This window comes from Boleophthalmus pectinirostris, unplaced genomic scaffold, assembly GCF_026225935.1.
Source record: "Boleophthalmus pectinirostris isolate CB_2022bp ecotype Guang Dong unplaced genomic scaffold, ASM2622593v1 HiC_scaffold_5, whole genome shotgun sequence".
In the NCBI taxonomy this organism is placed as follows: Eukaryota; Metazoa; Chordata; class Actinopteri; order Gobiiformes; family Gobiidae; genus Boleophthalmus; species Boleophthalmus pectinirostris.
In genome coordinates, this window is record NW_026571404.1 from 14257290 (window position 1) to 14274063 (window position 16774).

Here is a 16774-nt window from a genome sequence, read left to right on the forward strand (position 1 = left end):
CCCTGACCTGGCTACACCTGTTGTTCTGTTGTTTGTTTTGAATTAGGTTTGAGGATGAAGTTGTAAATAGGAGACAGATGGTGTCTGAGTCCTCCATTTCTGTTTAGAGAAGAATTCTCTTTCTTAACAAAAATGGTTTCTTTTACTCCCCTCTCAAACCAATTCTTTTCTCTGGCTAAAATCTGTACCTCACTGTCCTGAAATGAGTGGCCCATGGCTTTTAAGTGAAGATGGACAGCAGACTGAGGTCCACTGCTGCTCTCTCGTCTGTGTTGGTACATCCTCTTGTGAAGTAGCTGTTTAGTTTCTCCATGGAACTGTAAAGCATCTGGAAGTGTCTGGAAAACCCTTAAAACTGATGCAGTGTTTTAGCTTCTTCTTCTTTTTTTTTCTTTGTGATACTTGTATATTTTAAAGTCTTTTCATCCTTTCACGTGCGTAAGAGTTCACAGATCTACAGTTCAAATAAGCACCACTCTGTATTGTTTCAAATGTTAACTAAATCCGTACAGTTTATTCAGCACTAAATTCATACAGAACACTCAGCCGTGCCCTTTTTAAACAAGCAACCCATTTCCATTATGAACAAGTCCATCATAATTATCAGCATTACTATGACTCACGAGTGTGTTTCTCAGAGAGGCACATTTTGAGTCTGTAATGGACATATTTAGTGTAGATATGGTTTGCACAGGGAACATTTATGAATGCTGCAGTCTGGAGCAGATCTGCGCCTAAAGCCGCTTCACACTGGGCTAAGTGATGGGATTGAGTCTAATTCACCTTTCTGAGAATCCATGTGGTATTTTATATTAGTCCCTCTATGAGCACTTTCATTTAATTTTGAACTCACCGCAGAGACAGAACTATGACTATTTTTAGTGTATAGAAACTTTTTAATGATTACTAGAATTTGACTTTCTACAGCTCTCTTCTCTACACTTTTTTTGCGCTGACATTTTTGACTATTGCTTTCTTCTTTTCTGTCTGATAACTACTATATTAAAGGTGCATTATGCTACTTTTTTCAAGTGGAGGGTTTGCTTCCTTCTTGTCTCCATGGAGATGCTATTGCTTTGCCCAGAATGTTTCACAGTATGGCATTAAACTGGAGAGTAGCAGGTGACACCCACTGGTCAAGTTACAGGTCTCTGTGGCAGAGTCCTGCACCGGGTCAGGTACCGGTGCAGGACAAATAGATGCTGAAACGAGCAGGTTTTAACGCTCTTTTTTATTTTATGGGCAGGTATGAGGGGGGGTAGTGATTACACACATCCAGCATCCAGGAACGTCCATAGCCCTGGAAACAAGTGCCATTTCCCGGTCTTTTCCTGGAACAATGGCTGACGAGGTTGAGAGTGTGACTCTAGTGTATTTATTTCATAAAATTCATCAGCGGAGGTGATCAGCACGGTGGCCGCGCTCCTGGTTTAGTCCTGGTCCAGTCTTGAAGTAGTCCTGGCGATCAGCTCGGCAGTTGCGGTGTGTATATATTTATGCTAATGACACTGGTTTAGTCCTGGTTTAGTCCTCATCCAGTCCTTTTTCAGTCCTGGTATAGTCCTGGTTCAGCCCTGGTTCAGTCCTGGTCACGTGGTTTAGTCCTCGTCCAATCCTGGTTTAGTCCTGGTTCAGTCCTGGAGTAGTCCTGGTTTAGACCTGGTGTAGTCCTGGTCCAGTCCTGGTGTAGTCCTGGTTTAGTCCTGGTTTAGACCTGGTTTAGTCCTGGAGTAGTCCTGGTCCAGTCCTGGTGTAGTCCTGGTTCAGACCTGGTTTAGTCCTCATCCAGTCCTGGTTCAGTCCTGGTGTAGTCCTGGTCCAGTCCTGGTGTAGTCCTAGTTTAGACCTGGTGTAGTCCTGGTCCAGTCCTGGTTTAGACCTGGTTTAGACCTCATTCAGTCCTGGTCCAGTCCTGGTGTAGTCCTGGTTTAGTCCTGGTTTAGACCTGGTTTAGACCTCATTCAGTCCTGGTCCAGTCCTGGTGTAGTACTGGCGATCAGCTCTGTGGTTGCAGTATACTTATAATCCTCAAATGACATGGTGTAGGTTCAGTCCTGTTTCAGTCCTGGTTTAGTCCTGGACTGTCGGACTAATGGGCTGACCCCGATTTATCACAGGCACAGGCGGGTAACGGTTGGAATGTTACCGGGTCCGGACGGGTGCGGATTTAACTTTGATATAATCACAGGTTAATGGGCGGGTATGGTGCTGTACTGCATGGGTCTGGGTCTCCAAAAATGGACAGGTACAGGACTCTGCTGTGTGGTGATTAAGCTCATATAAGAATGCATTTTTTCAAGGTTTTGCAAAAAAAGTGGTATTCAAAAATATTGATATATTATAATACAAAATTTCATGATACTGTACCGTTATTGTGAGCTGCTGCACCTATCACCAAAAGTATATTTTTTGTATCTTTTAGCAATTTTTGGTGACCGCACAATAATTTTCTTGCTTATTTAGACAACATGCAGTATATCAACAATCACACATATCGTTATACTGTGATAATATCGTGTATCGTGTATTGTATTGAATCGTGTGTGAATGTGATTCCCAGATCTTGCACAAAAACACCTGCAACTGAATAAAGGCATCATAGATCAGTTTAATGTCATACTGTGGAACATTTCTGACCAAGCAATAAACTCTCTATGACGACAAGCACCAGAAAAGTTAGTCACCTTCAGTACTGCTTTTACTGTTTGATACTGTAATCACCCCCCTATGTGCAATCATTTTGAACTTATTACAAGGATTTTTCTTTTCTTTTTTTTTTTGCTTCCCTAATTTGTCACTTTTGTCCGCCATGTTCTCTATTGTTGTTTAAGTATTGTGGCTAAATGCCGAGAGACTTCCTTCCTTCCTTACCGCTTAAGATCTGCTGATGGGGTATTGAATTATTTGAGCTGGATGACAAAGAAAAAATAGACTTTGTTGATACGAAAGAGAACAAGGTCGCTCTGACAGATTAGCGGGTGGCCAGGGAGAAACACGGGAAGCTCGTGCATGCTAATTTGCTCCCATCAGTGGGACAAACTGCAGCACGGTTTAGTGAAGGGGATTTTAAGTAAAGGTGTTCCATTAAATATTTGAAGAGAGGTCCCCCAAGTCCTTAATAAATACTGAAAAGTAGGCTAAATACGCATAGTGGTACAGCAGGAACGCATACAAATGACTGTGGGTCTTAGTGCGGGATTATACTGTGGGCAGCTATTTGCACAGGATCATTTATTCATAACTGCAGTTTGCATGGGAGCTTTAACTGTGTGGTATTTCTGCTTAAAATGAAATTCAACATAAAATAAATAATTGATACAAGTATAATGATTGATTGGACTGTCCATGAGAAACTGTGACCATTACTTTAGTTAATTATAAACTATCAGGGATGTAACGGTACACAAAAATCACGGTTCAGTACGTACCTTGGTTTTGAGGTCACGGTTCGGTTAATTTTTGGTACAATATGTTAACAAAATAGAAAACCATTTGCTTGTTGTTTATTTGTGTGTTTATTAAACCAACAATCTGTTTTAACATTATACAAACTTGGTTATACTAATAAGTTAATGTATTATGAAATATTATAAAAAATAAATTCCTTGTAAACAGTTAACAAAACTTAAAAAAAAAAAAAAAGTAAAGTGCAGCACTAACAGTTCCAGCGTGAACTTTTACTCAATCTTCTGATTTTTGGCCAGAAAAAACAATTTTTGTCCATTTCTATGGAATGGACAAAAGTAATCGAAAAGTCCTTCAACACCGGAAGAGGTCAAGTGACTGAAAGATTTTGGTCAGATTTTTCTTGCATTATTTCATTTTACATTATTCACACCGTTTGGAGGACTTTTTAGCATTCAGAACGTCCTAAGGTCCTAATTTTTCATCATTTTGAAACCCACGGAGAGAGAAATCGCAGTCATTACCAAACACTAACTATGGTGACATTAAACAGGACAGTAAATTGTTGCTAATCAGCCTTGCAATTGACATTATTAAAGACAGCATCACCTGGCATATAAGTAGTTTGGGAATATGACCTTTAACTAATGTTTAAAAAAAAAAAAAAGTAATAATAATACTGCAACTTGAAATTACACTTTGATCCTATCTGATCAAATATATTGACTCTATACTATCCAGTCTATGCTGAAATATATTTAATACTAGTGAAACAAGTTTTTGCTCTTTTATCTGTATGTTGTTATTTCCAGTCCAACCCAACTGTGTTTGTATAACATATTTTACCAACACAAATTATCCAAAGTGCTGCACGCCAGACTAGGCACAATATAAATGGACACATTGCATAAAATATAGCATAAAAATAAATAAGCAAGTAAATAAAAAATGTAAATATACTAAAGTAAATAAAATGAAATCAATAAAAGAGAGTCAGAGTACCTCATCTTTCTCAGGCTGGGTTAAAATCCAGGAGTCTTAATGTGAGGCGGGAGAGCTTTCCACCGTATTTGTGTTTTTTGTGCCTTGTATTGTCTTTAACATTGCTTTTGACTGACTGAAGTTCTTTTAAATGTGCTATATACATACATACACTGGATTTTCTTCTGATTCATAATGCTTTTTGTTTTTTGCAGGTTCACTGAGTTCCTGGAACCTTTTGAGAGAGTGATCCAACCAGAAGAACTGTGGTTGTACCGGAATCCTCTGGTGGAGTCGGACCACATTCCCAAAAGAGTCATGTTTGTGAGTCCTGCTGTCTGCGGTCTTGTACAGCCTATTCACTTCTGTCACTTTTACACACAGTATCACCCATTAGCTCATAAATAGGGCTACTGTGGTCCACATAAACCACATCTTCACTGTAATTGTGGTGGTCTGCATAGTGCCATATTCAATAGTGTTGGAAGAGCTGACAGATGCAATAAATGGCTACGGAAGAAATATGAGCCCATGATCAGTATATCATCTTTTATTGTTGTCTTTTTGGTGATTATGAACAAAAAACACTAATGACAAAAATGAATCAATATGAGTAATTAAAGACATTTTTTGGTTTATATAATGGAAATAATTTAAAGATCTATTCTGAAAAATATACTGTATTTTTTCGGACTATAAGTCACTCTGGCATATAAGTCACACCAGCCAAAAAATGCATAATGAAGAAGAAGAAAACGTATAAGTCGCACTTTTTGGGGGAAATTTATTTTATCAAATCAGAGACCAGGAACCAACATTTCATCGTGAAAGGCAAGTTATAGTAATATAACAATAGAACAGAGAATAACAGACTGTTAATGTCACATATGAACAGTTCTTCAGATAATTATAGCAGAAACAACAGAACATAAGTTTACCAAACTCTCCTTCTCACTCCAAATCACTAAATCCATAGAATTCTTCATCCTCGATGTCACTTCTGAGCAACTCTGCAACCGTGAGGTAAGCGGAGCGCTGCTTCCTCTTCCACATAGCTGTCGTCAGACTCAGCATGAGTTCCAGTTAGAATTATTCCGGCCTTTCTGAATCCCGACAGGATGGTTTCAGTTGTCACTGAAGTCCAGGCTTTGTTGATTCAATGAGTTTCAAGAAAATTGGCACACCCTCCCGGTTACCATGAAGCTGTGTTCTCCATCCCCACTTTCCACCAGTTCCTCACAAGTTTCTCATTCACTCCAAACTTTCTCTCTGCTGCTCGGTTACTGTTTTCAACTGCATATTTCACTAATTGCAGCAGGACAATAGCTCTTTCTGCAAGAGACATGCACAATAGAGAAAAGTGACAGTGGTACAGGAGTAATAGGAGTAGCAGATACTGATACACAAGACTAGAGCGCCGTCTCACGGCTGTCAGTGTGAAAACTTATAATAATATATAATTAATTATATAACTTATATAATTAATATATAAGTCGCACCAGAGTATAAGTCGCAGAACCACCCAAACCATGGAAAAAGTGTGAATTAATATATTATTATTAAAATATATTAATAATAATAATAATAATAATAATAATAATAATAATAATAATAATAATAATAATAATAATAATAATAATAATAATAATAATTGTTATTATTATTATTATTATATTATTAATAATAATAATAATAATAAAATGTAACAATATGATGTACAAAAGTTATTGCAAAAGCTTCACTGCATAATTAATTCAATAATTTCATTTCTGATGTATTTATTGCCCTGAAGACATAGAAAAACATGTGTCCTTACTGTGAGTGAGTTTTTGCATCTCCCCCTGCTTGTTTCCATTTAAATGTTGTCCCTTGGGTTATAATATTCATTTATAATACATAATGTTCTCAAATATGGTTTTAACTTCCTTTTTTCATAGAATTCTGCAGGTGACCGGCCACCACCAAAACATTATCTGTGTGTCATTGTAGATTGTAACGTACATAACAATGATAAACATTTATGCAGTGGCCCGGCTACTGCTGAGCTACACATGCACCTGATCCTAGTTGTGCTGTCAGAGATAAAAGATGCCCTTGTCCAAAATGTAGATACCTCCTGTTGGGCACATGGGGTGACACTGAATATGTATTGGGTCAAATGTTGTGTCTCTTTGTGTACAATAACAAAACAATCCCAATACCGTGAAGACACACACTGGGGCGTCTGTGAACTGTCCCAGAGAACAATAAGCTGCTGTGTTTATGACTGAGAAAAGACCATTACTATAGATGAGATGATATTTAGGCTCCATAAACTGGTGAAATATTTACAGAACCAAAATGTTAGACAATTATGGAAATGTTATGCCATTTCTGCAGTTCAGAAGCAACGCTATAAAGCTAAACAGTATTAGATGGGCAGGCATTTGGCAGTAATAATCTCAGAGACGAAGCAATCAACAACAAAAAATCCTCTACAGCAATTTTATATTACTTACTTTTGATCTAAAAATGACTTTAGACTCTACTTTCTGTATGTAACTTTCTCGTGAAGGGTCTGTCAACTGCTTGTCTCCATGGAGAAGTTAATTGCTTTGCCTGGAATGTTCCACAGTATGGCATTGTATATACCCATTTATCCACTTATTATAGCAAAAATACAATGAAAAACATCCTTCTTGTGAGCTGCATCGCCTCTTCGCAGATCTGATCCGTAACTTGGCCTCATGGTGTCACCTGCTTGTTTCCACGAACAGAAATACATTTATAAGGTCATATCGTGGAACATACTACGCAAAGCAATACAATTCCCATAAGCAGGTGGTTTCTAGAAGAAGAAGTTACACAGTGCCTCTTTAATGCGTTCACTGTTCATTACTTCCACCAATCACTCATTCACGAACATTTATTCTGCTGCAGTCGGACCACATCCCCAAAAGAGTCATATTTGTGAGTCCTGCTGTCTGCAGTCTGGTGCAATCTATTCACTCTTGTCACTTTTACACGTTGAATCACCCATTAGCTCATAAACAGGGCTATTGTGGTTCACATAAACCACGTCTTCACTGTAACTGTGGTGATCTGTATAGAGCCATAATCAATAATGTTGGCGGAGCTGACAGAGGCAATACAGTGATTGATGGTGGTTTGAGGGAGTAGACGCGTATTGGCATCCACGCTTCCATCAGTCTACCCCAGGGCGGCTGTGGCGAGAGAGGTGCACCAAAACGAACTGTGGGGAGTGAATGAACAGTGCAAGCAACTTTAATGCATTATAAAGAAGAAAGCATACTTATCTTTTATCTTTATCTATTCACTTTTTTATTTTTTATTTTTATTTATTTCAACCCTACCTTTTCTCTATGTTTGTTTATTATTATTATTATTATTATTTTATTTATATATATATATTTTAACATTTTATAGACAATGGCAGGAGGGAGGAGGTTTTGCGGAAGAGAGAAAAAAGGTCACATGCCCTACAACACAGGTGTCAAACATAAGGCCCGGGGGCTAGATCCGGCCCTCCAAGACCTTTAATGTGGCCCTTGGGTGATTTTCTACAAAAATATTTTAAATGTTGAATTTGAATTTTTCTTAAATTTTCAGGTTGTTCATAATATTATAATATTATAATAAGAAAGAGTTCATCAATTAAAAAAGATTTCTCTAATAGATTTGCGTTTCTCTGCACAAATATTTAAACTTATTGTTATTTTTGGGGGTTTATATGTCATGAGTTTTCTGATCTGGCCCCTTTGGGATCAAAGTAGGTTGGATACGGCCCCCGGACCAAAATGAGTTTGACACCCCTGCCCTATAAGGTAAAAGATCTTAACTCGCCAGATTGTGAAACTGAGAAAAATAACTTCACACTTTTGTAGGTAAGTAGGTATAGTAAGTATAGTAGACAGGGCTCCCAAAATTTGACAACTAGTTGCAATAATGAAGAAATATTTGTATGCGAAAAATACTGAGCTGAAAATGGACCTTTGACCCTTATTTGTCACTTCCTGTACTCTGTCTTTGTATCAGGAGCCAAAAATAAGGAGTTCGTGCAAAGGCCAAAGGCAGAAACTGACATGATCATTATTTGCTTGATTTTCCCCAGACTTCCATCCATTATAAGAAACTTACCAAGTTCGAGTCATCATGGTGTTTGTTTGAAATTATGTAGAAGACCTTTGGCTTTCCTGTTTAGTGCTGATCAGGATCGTCTGGCAACACTTACACAGTTAAACAGTTTGACAGACAAGTTACTTTGCAGAATAGTGTGTGTATAGTATGAATAAATACACCAAATACTTTCACATTAAGGATAATTTAAGTATAACTGAATATAAAAGTATATTTATTGAATGTGTTTAGACCCTGTGCCAAGGCTGCAACAAAAAGAAGGAGGCGAGAGGTTGGATTTTAGAATAAAATATATTTATGAACTAAATCACAAACAAAACATGCACTGTTTCTGCCAACTTCTTATTTTTGGCTCACGATACAAAGACAGAGCACAGGAACTGACAAATAAGGGTCAAAGGTCAATTTAGAGCTCAATATTTTTCACGATATTTATTCACATGATAAAGGAGGTCTCAAATACCCCCAAAATGACATGAACTAATTTTTGACCAAACATGAAGTTACGGCGTTCTGCTTTTGTAGGGCAATATTCTTATAAATAGTTTTTCTCTGTGTCACCTGCTTTTTATATACACACATACACACAAAAGGATACTTAACATGCATGACATATTTTTTTAGATAAACAAATAAATAATATAAACTTGTATGAATTCTTCCACCTCTTAGATATTGCCAAAAGCCTGGGTGGGTGAATTGATTTGTAAAGGGCACACGCCAGGGTTGGAACTGAACCACTGACCCTCAGGTTGATGGGCAAACACTCTGTTTTAATAAAAATAGACTTAGGCCCAGAGGTGGAACCAAGTCGTTATTTTGCAAGTCTCAAGTAAGTCTCAAGTCTTTGACCTCAAGTCCAAGTCAAGCCCCAAGTCAAATACAGACAAGTTCAAGTCAAGTCTCGAGTCACTGGCCCATAAGTCCAAGTCAAGTTCACGTCGTCTGCTTTGAGCTTCAAGTCATTTCTAGTCTTTAACCAAAGTACCAAATATAGTTTAGGTTTTTGCAATTTATATGAATTTTAAACTAAGCTGTACTTTAAAAAACATAGTATATTTATATATGAGTATTTATAGAGTATATTAGAGTTGTAGAAATTTATTTTTTTCCTTTTTAAAAGATCTTAGTATGAATCATTATGGTCAGAACAGAAAGAATTCAGATTTATAAGTGCTTCTCAAGTCTTCTCAATTCACAGGCCTCAACTCCCACAGGCCTCACGAGTCCCAAGTCAATGACCTTTCAAGTCCATGTTAAGTCCCAAATCTTAGTCCATTTTATCAAGTCAGGTCTCAAGTCCTATAAATAGTGACTCAAGTCTGACTCAAGTCCAAGTCACGACTTGCAAGTCCCCACCTCTGCTAAGACCGGTCATAATAACAAACTGTGAATTGTGATATGTTGATGAAGTAAATACAGACAATAAAGGATAATAGATAATATTAAAACCAAAATATAAAGTAAAATTATCCACCAAAAATATGGGCTAGTTACACAGTTTGTTTTTGTTTATAATGAGTCTTAGAAGTTCATATTTCACCGTTTTATAACTCAAATCCCAATCTAGTAGAGAAAAATAACCAAAATTTCACAATTACAAAGAAAAATATTGACCCCCAAAAATGATTGTTCCATCTGTCACGAATTGAAGTCGAGTTAGTAATTACTGTGACAGGCCTATGAAGACAAAGGAACTTCTTTATACTTACTTTTACTGCAGACACATACTGTAGTACACATAGACCTGTCTCACTATTGGGCCTGCAGTAACATTTGCAGTGTCTTTATCTAGAATACATTGAGTTTGGTGCAGTAACCAGCCCCCTGCTTCTAAGTGGATGTCCTTAGGCACTCGATGATGGATGAGTTCATTTTTGAAAATCAGTCTGAGCTTTTATACCTCCCCTTTCGTTCTCATTCTTTACTGCCTATAAATGACATGCAGTGGAGTTCGGCCAAGTTGTAACTCAAAATTTGACACAATTTGGCAAATAATTTCTAAGATTTCTTCCATATACAGCAAGATCGTTTTGACCTGCCTTGTCCTGAGAGCGTTGAACCGTTGTATTTAATCAACTTATCGCTTAAATGTAATACGTTTTCATGTCTTTGGCTGTAAATCTCTGTACTGTAGATTTTGGTAGAAGCTGACATATTGTGAGTGAGTGAGAGGTGGGTAAGAGCCTGTCCATCTCTGCTCCTCCTCACATATCAATCATGGCAATATGTGTCCAAACAGCAACAAAGTAGGTGGTCTCGCTGCCAATCAACATGACAGCTGTACTTAACTACGTAACCGGGAAAACATAGTGAATTTGTCCGTAGTGGGAGTGTGGAAATGGATTGGAGACGAAGGAGGCAAAATATAATGTATAAAGTTTGCATTGTTAGCCAAAGCAATAGCCTTAACACAAGAAACCAACCTGGCATTTACTGCGATAAAACTTGAAAGACCGAACTAGTTTATTTTAAATGGATTGCGGTTGTCCAAAGTTATTCCTCTCTTACCTTATGCATTCCAAGCACAATGAGGGTATAAGTACTTTTCACAACTTTCAGAGACCAGAGCAGAGTTTTTCCCTCACAGTAATGCCAACAAGTAGCATACTAACCGTGCACTTACTAATTTCTTTGACAAGAAAACAGTTTATAATGGCAGTAAAAAGCAACAGACACATTTTGATCTCAAGAACGACTTATACAATTTATCTGTACTGAGGAAGGACAAATTTTGCTCAAATACATGGGGGAAAAAACAAGGGCCCTGAATATTTATGTTCAGTTTTTGTCTCAGACTGAAAACACTCTGTTCCACTTTGTGATGTCATGTGATGATAAAGGAAGTGCTCCACTGTGTTTTCAAACTCCATACACCTTCACTTGAAACTTTTTGGTGATTTCAGCCCTGGAATTGCCAAAATCTACTGAACAAAAGGTAAAGGACAGGATAGGAAGGATTTAACTTTAAAACTACTACTACATGGCATCATAAGGTGGATCTAAACATTTGGAGCTTTGGAGATGTGGACAGACTAATAATAAAGAGTTACTCAAATGTGTGAATGAAACAAAACTCAACTCCTGGTATAGACTTAGACTTAGACAAACTTTATTGATCCACAAGGGAAATTATTTGGACACAGTAGCTTAGACATCACAATATAATACAATAACAAAGAGAAACATATAAATGGTAATAATACATTCTAAATAAGTAGCAAAAGTATCTGTACATAAGGGGTGAGTTGTTGTACAGTTGTAGGGAGTAATTATCTGTTAATAAGGGTGAGTTGTTGTACAGTTGTAGGGAGTATTATCTGCTACATAAGGGTGAATTGTTGTACAGTTGTAGGGAGTATTATCTTTTACATAAAGGTGAGTTGTTGTACAGTTGTAGGGAGTATTATCTTTTACATAAAGGTGAGTTGTTGTACAGTTGTAGGGAGTATTATCTTTTACATAAAGGTGAGTTGTTGTACAGTTGTAGGGAGTATTATCTGTTACATAAGGGTGAGTTGTTGTACAGTTGTAGGGAGTATTATCTGTTACATAAAGGTAAGTTATTGTACAGTTGTAGGGAGCATTATCTGTTACATAAAGGTAAGTTGTTGTACATTTGTAGGGAGTATTATCTGCTACATAAGGGTGAATTGTTGTACAGTTTGTAGGGAGTATTATCTGTTACATAAGGGTGAGTTGTTGTACAGTTGTAGGGAGTATTATCTGTTACATAAGGGTGAATTGTTGTACAGTTGTAGGGAGTATTATAGTATGAATGTCATCCTGTATCTCTCAGTGTTTGAACAGAGCTGTTGGAGCCTGTTGGAGAATGAGCTCCTCTGTCCTTCTAGTCTGGTGCAGTGGGTGAGTTGTTGTACAGTTGTAGGGAGTATTATCTCCTTTGTCCCTCTATAGTCTGGTGCAGTGGGTGAGTTGTTGTACAGTTGTAGGGAGTATTATCTCCTTTGTCCCTCTATAGTCTGGTGCAGTGGGTGAGTGCAGTGTGAGTGTAGTCTGTGCAGTGGTGAGTTGTTGTACAGTTGTAGGGAGTATTATCTCCTTTGTCCCTCTATAGTCTGGTGCAGTGGGTGAGCAGGAGTGTCCATGATGGAGAGCGGTTTGTCCAGTGTCCTCTTGTCCCTCACTGTGACAAATGTCTCCATCTTTCACCTGACACGTGACCAACTTTATGGATCAGTTTGTCAATCTGCCCATTGTCCCTTTTACTGCTGCTGCTCCCCCAGCAAATCAGACCTGACCTTTCTCTGTCTCTGTTTTTTGAGGAACAACATTCTAACATGGCTTAAACCTCACAAGAGTCAATTTTGTGTAATAGAGGACCTTTAAACAGAAGCCTGACCTTGTAATTTAATCTACATTGGCCAAACTAAATCCTTTTTGAAGCACTAACTCAAGAATCCACACATCTTGGCCTGTGTGGAGGATCTGTTAAATGAACCAGAGAACGCACATCCCTGGGGGTATAACTCAAAGTGCCCCAGATGCAAACAGCCAACAGTCCCTATGGCTTTGACAGCGCTCCCTTGAAGACCTATGGGATTATCCAGCCATTGAAAATACTATACGTAATAATATTATAATTGGAGGTATGTATGTATGACTCAAGATGACCTTTTTTAAGCCTTGTTAGTCCCTATATGCACACAGCCTAGAGGTTACATATAAGGAAGCAATACAGAAGCCTTTGTTTTTTTAGTTAATGAACCCATATGTCATGTTCGTTTAGCCAAATCAAGAAGGGGCAAAAGGTTAGAAATAAAACATAGGAAGTCACAATGGTACAGACAATTCTATACCAAAATAGCAAAGATAAAAACATGTTGTGGTGGAAGGATTAAAGGGCCCATATTACTCTATTTTCTGAGCTATGTTATAATGTTGATGATGTCTGACAATCTCCACGATAAAGTTGAAGGTAGCAGTTTCAAATTACCAGGGCTGTAGTGGGCGTGGCATGCTGGGATACGCTGTCCACCCACTTCTCCCCAAGTGAGATATGAAAAAATAACAAATATAAAATAGCTACAACTTAAACGTCAAACCGAAGCTTTTAGCAATAGTGAAAACAACCTGCACAGGCTCAGGATATCTGCAGTAGTGTCCTATAGTGACCTGAGACATGAGGGACCAGGACTGAACCAGGATTATACCAGGATTGAACCAGTACTAAAACAGGACTGAACCAAGAATGAACCAGGATTAAAACAGGACTAAACCAGGTCTAAACCAGGTCTAAACCAGGTCTAAACCAGAACCGAACCAGGACTGAGTGTCGAGACGGGCCTGGAAGTGTGCCCGTGTAGACTGTTGGGTGACTGTAGTCAAAAGGACCTGCGCAAAGCTCCGCGTCCCACGGGGTTAAGTGCAGTCGTTGCCCAATCGCACTTTGCGGACACCTTGCCCCACGGGTTCTGGGTTCTCTTCCTCACTCTCAAGGCCAAGATTAGTCCTGTTTTAGACCTGGTTTAGACCTGGTTAAGACTTGATTTATACCTGGTTTATACCTGGTTTAGTCCTGGTTCAGTCCTGGTTCAGTTCTGGTTTAGTCCTGGTTCAGTTCTGGTTCAGTTCTGGTTCAGTTCTGGTTTATTCGTGGTTTAGTCCTGGTTCAGTCCCAGTTTAGTCCTGGTTCAGTCTTGGTTCATGTGTTGTAGCCTATGATTTATGTTGTGTAGGTTATTATAAATTGCGTTAATGTCACATCGATGATGTCATGAATCGCGTACCCCCACTTAAAAAATCCCCACTACCCCACTGCAAACTACTGCTTCTTCACATCACAAAGTGGAACAGAGTATTTTGAGCTTTAGATATTGGACAGACTAATAATAAAGGGCTACTCAAACATGTGAACGAAACAGAACCCAGTGATGAGATAATAACGTTCTAACATGGTTTAAAGCTAACAAGAGTCAATTTTGTTTAATGTAGGACCTTTAACTACTTTTTAACCAGTACAACAAGATTTGCAATTAGTATGACACATCATACCACACATTTTAACTAAGGATTTACCGTGTTTTCAGCCTAAAATGACTCATGTTTAAACTGTAGAAATGCACTATAATGTATTGGTTTTTCACCCAGTTTTTCCATTTTTGATGTGATGTGTGTGCAAGACTGAGCTCAGTATGTCAGCACTTATTTCTTGCAAGAATAGCGAGATATTGAGGTTAAAGATTTTCCAGTTTCATGTTTAATGAAAAACTATACACCCAAAATGTTTCTCCATTCCTTACAGATAGACAGATAGACAGCCGAAGCCTTCTTTTTCCAGATCAATCTGTTATTCAGACAGAAGATGAGTTTGAGGATAGAGAGAAGAGGTTATCGATGAGTTAAATGGCCTTTAAAAGCCTCGCCAGAATAGTCGCACTGAGCGACTGATGAAAAAGTGCAGCTACAGATACATTGCAATCAGTGAAGGACAAGATAAAACCAAATTAATGAGTTCATTTGTTTCATAAGATCTCTCCTTGAGTCCATTCATTATCCAACCATTCTTTTCAAATAACTTCAAGTTCCTCACAATATGGTTCTTCAAAGTGACAGTAATAAAGCTTGTGCATAATTGAATAAGATCACTCATATCATTTTGAAGCTACAGTTAAAATTTGTTCTTGCAAATTAGTAATTAGTTTGTTTATTTCCTCCAGAAACCCAGAAAGAAAGATCTATGAAAACTGAAAATTAATGTGTGTGACTCAACAACACAAACTTGGAGCCAAGTTATGTATTAGGAATAGGAATTTATTTATGGAAAAAATAGCGAACTAAAAACACCAGAGTCAATGTTCGAGTGGATTAATACATTTTAAGTTAACGATGACGAGGCTCATTGCAGCAGTTGCAGAGAGAGAGGTGACAATTTGTCAGTGTAAAGTCAATACATGCATCCTGAATTTCAGACTTCCGGTCATCACGCAAGGCATACTGGGAAGGGTCCTCCGAAAAAGTAAGCATCAAACCACCATGTTTGATTTCCCAGCGGGATTCGTCTATTGTCAAAGCCGATCTTTTCAAGTATTTTGAACCATGTCACTTTTGTTTCTGATTCTGATATTGTCACATTTTAGTTATGGGATTTGGACATCGTAATTGTGTGGTTGTTGGATGTCGTAACAGTGAAAAACAGCTTGAGAAATGGGCTTTGGAAGTTTGCATAAATGCAAAAGGGAATCAGATCTGTGTGACTGCAATCCTTTCAAACTGTTTCCCTTCCCAGCGCAATTGAAAAATAATGAAAGGCGAAGGCAATGGGCAGTACTGATACACAGGAAGAACCAAAAAGGTAACCTTTGGCTACCTGAGAAATCATCTCAAGTTTGCAGCGAACATTTTATATGTGGAGCTCCATCAATGCAAAATCCTGTTTGTTAAGCGAGAGGTACAGAGGAGAAACAGTGCTGAGCTCGCACTTTCTTGTTCGACTGACTTTACAGCAACATCACATCTTGATCGCTTTGCAGTGGAAGGTGTTTCTTGGCGAACAGCTGGCATTGACTTTTTAAAATCGTAACCAAAGTTGAGTGAGGAATCGGGATTTTGCTTTGTTTCCGCGTACCAAATGTTCGCTGCAAACTCAGAATGCTTTCTAAGCCAAAGGTTTCTTTTTTTGTCCTTCTTGTGTATCAGGACATCCAACAACCACACAATTACGATGTTCAAATCCCATAACTAAAATATGACAATAACAGATCCAGAAACAAAAGCAACATGGTTCAAAAGACTTGAAAAGATTGACTTTTATAATAGACGCATCCCATTGGGAAATCAAACATGGCAGTTTGATGCTCATTTTTTCAGTAGTCTCTTCCCACTATGCACTGCACGATGACCAGAAATCCAAAATTCGGGGTGCATGTATAGGAGCCAGATATGCCCCTATTTGGAGGTTAGTTGTTAATTTATATATACAGTCTATGGTGCAACTACTGTGATCTGGCAAATTGTTACTGAGAGCTAAAAAATCTAGGGTAATGCAGCTTTGATATATGAAATTGTTTAAAAATGATGTGCAATTTTTGTTCATTATTGCAATCTCTGCTTACGGCTACAATATTAAAAATGAACACGCTGATGAGACAAGATAATAACCTGACCAGTCAAACTCTTTTGGTGAAAGAATAAAAATCACACTTGCTGCCATCACACATTTATTTAGACTGAGATACTGTAACTGACAATTGCCACAGGGCCTACACTCAGATTTAGATACTCTTTTCAC

General features: G+C 38.1%; 1 protein-coding gene across 1 annotated transcript in view; it reads left to right on the top strand.

The window, feature by feature from the left end:
• plpp4 (phospholipid phosphatase 4) overlaps nucleotides 1-16774 on the top strand; it is a 176602-nt gene that overhangs the window by 109178 nt on the left and 50650 nt on the right. The window contains exon 2 of the mRNA XM_020933594.1: nucleotides 4602-4710. Within this exon, the coding sequence (XP_020789253.1) occupies nucleotides 4602-4710 (109 nt within the window). The remainder of the gene's footprint in view (nucleotides 1-4601; nucleotides 4711-16774) is intronic.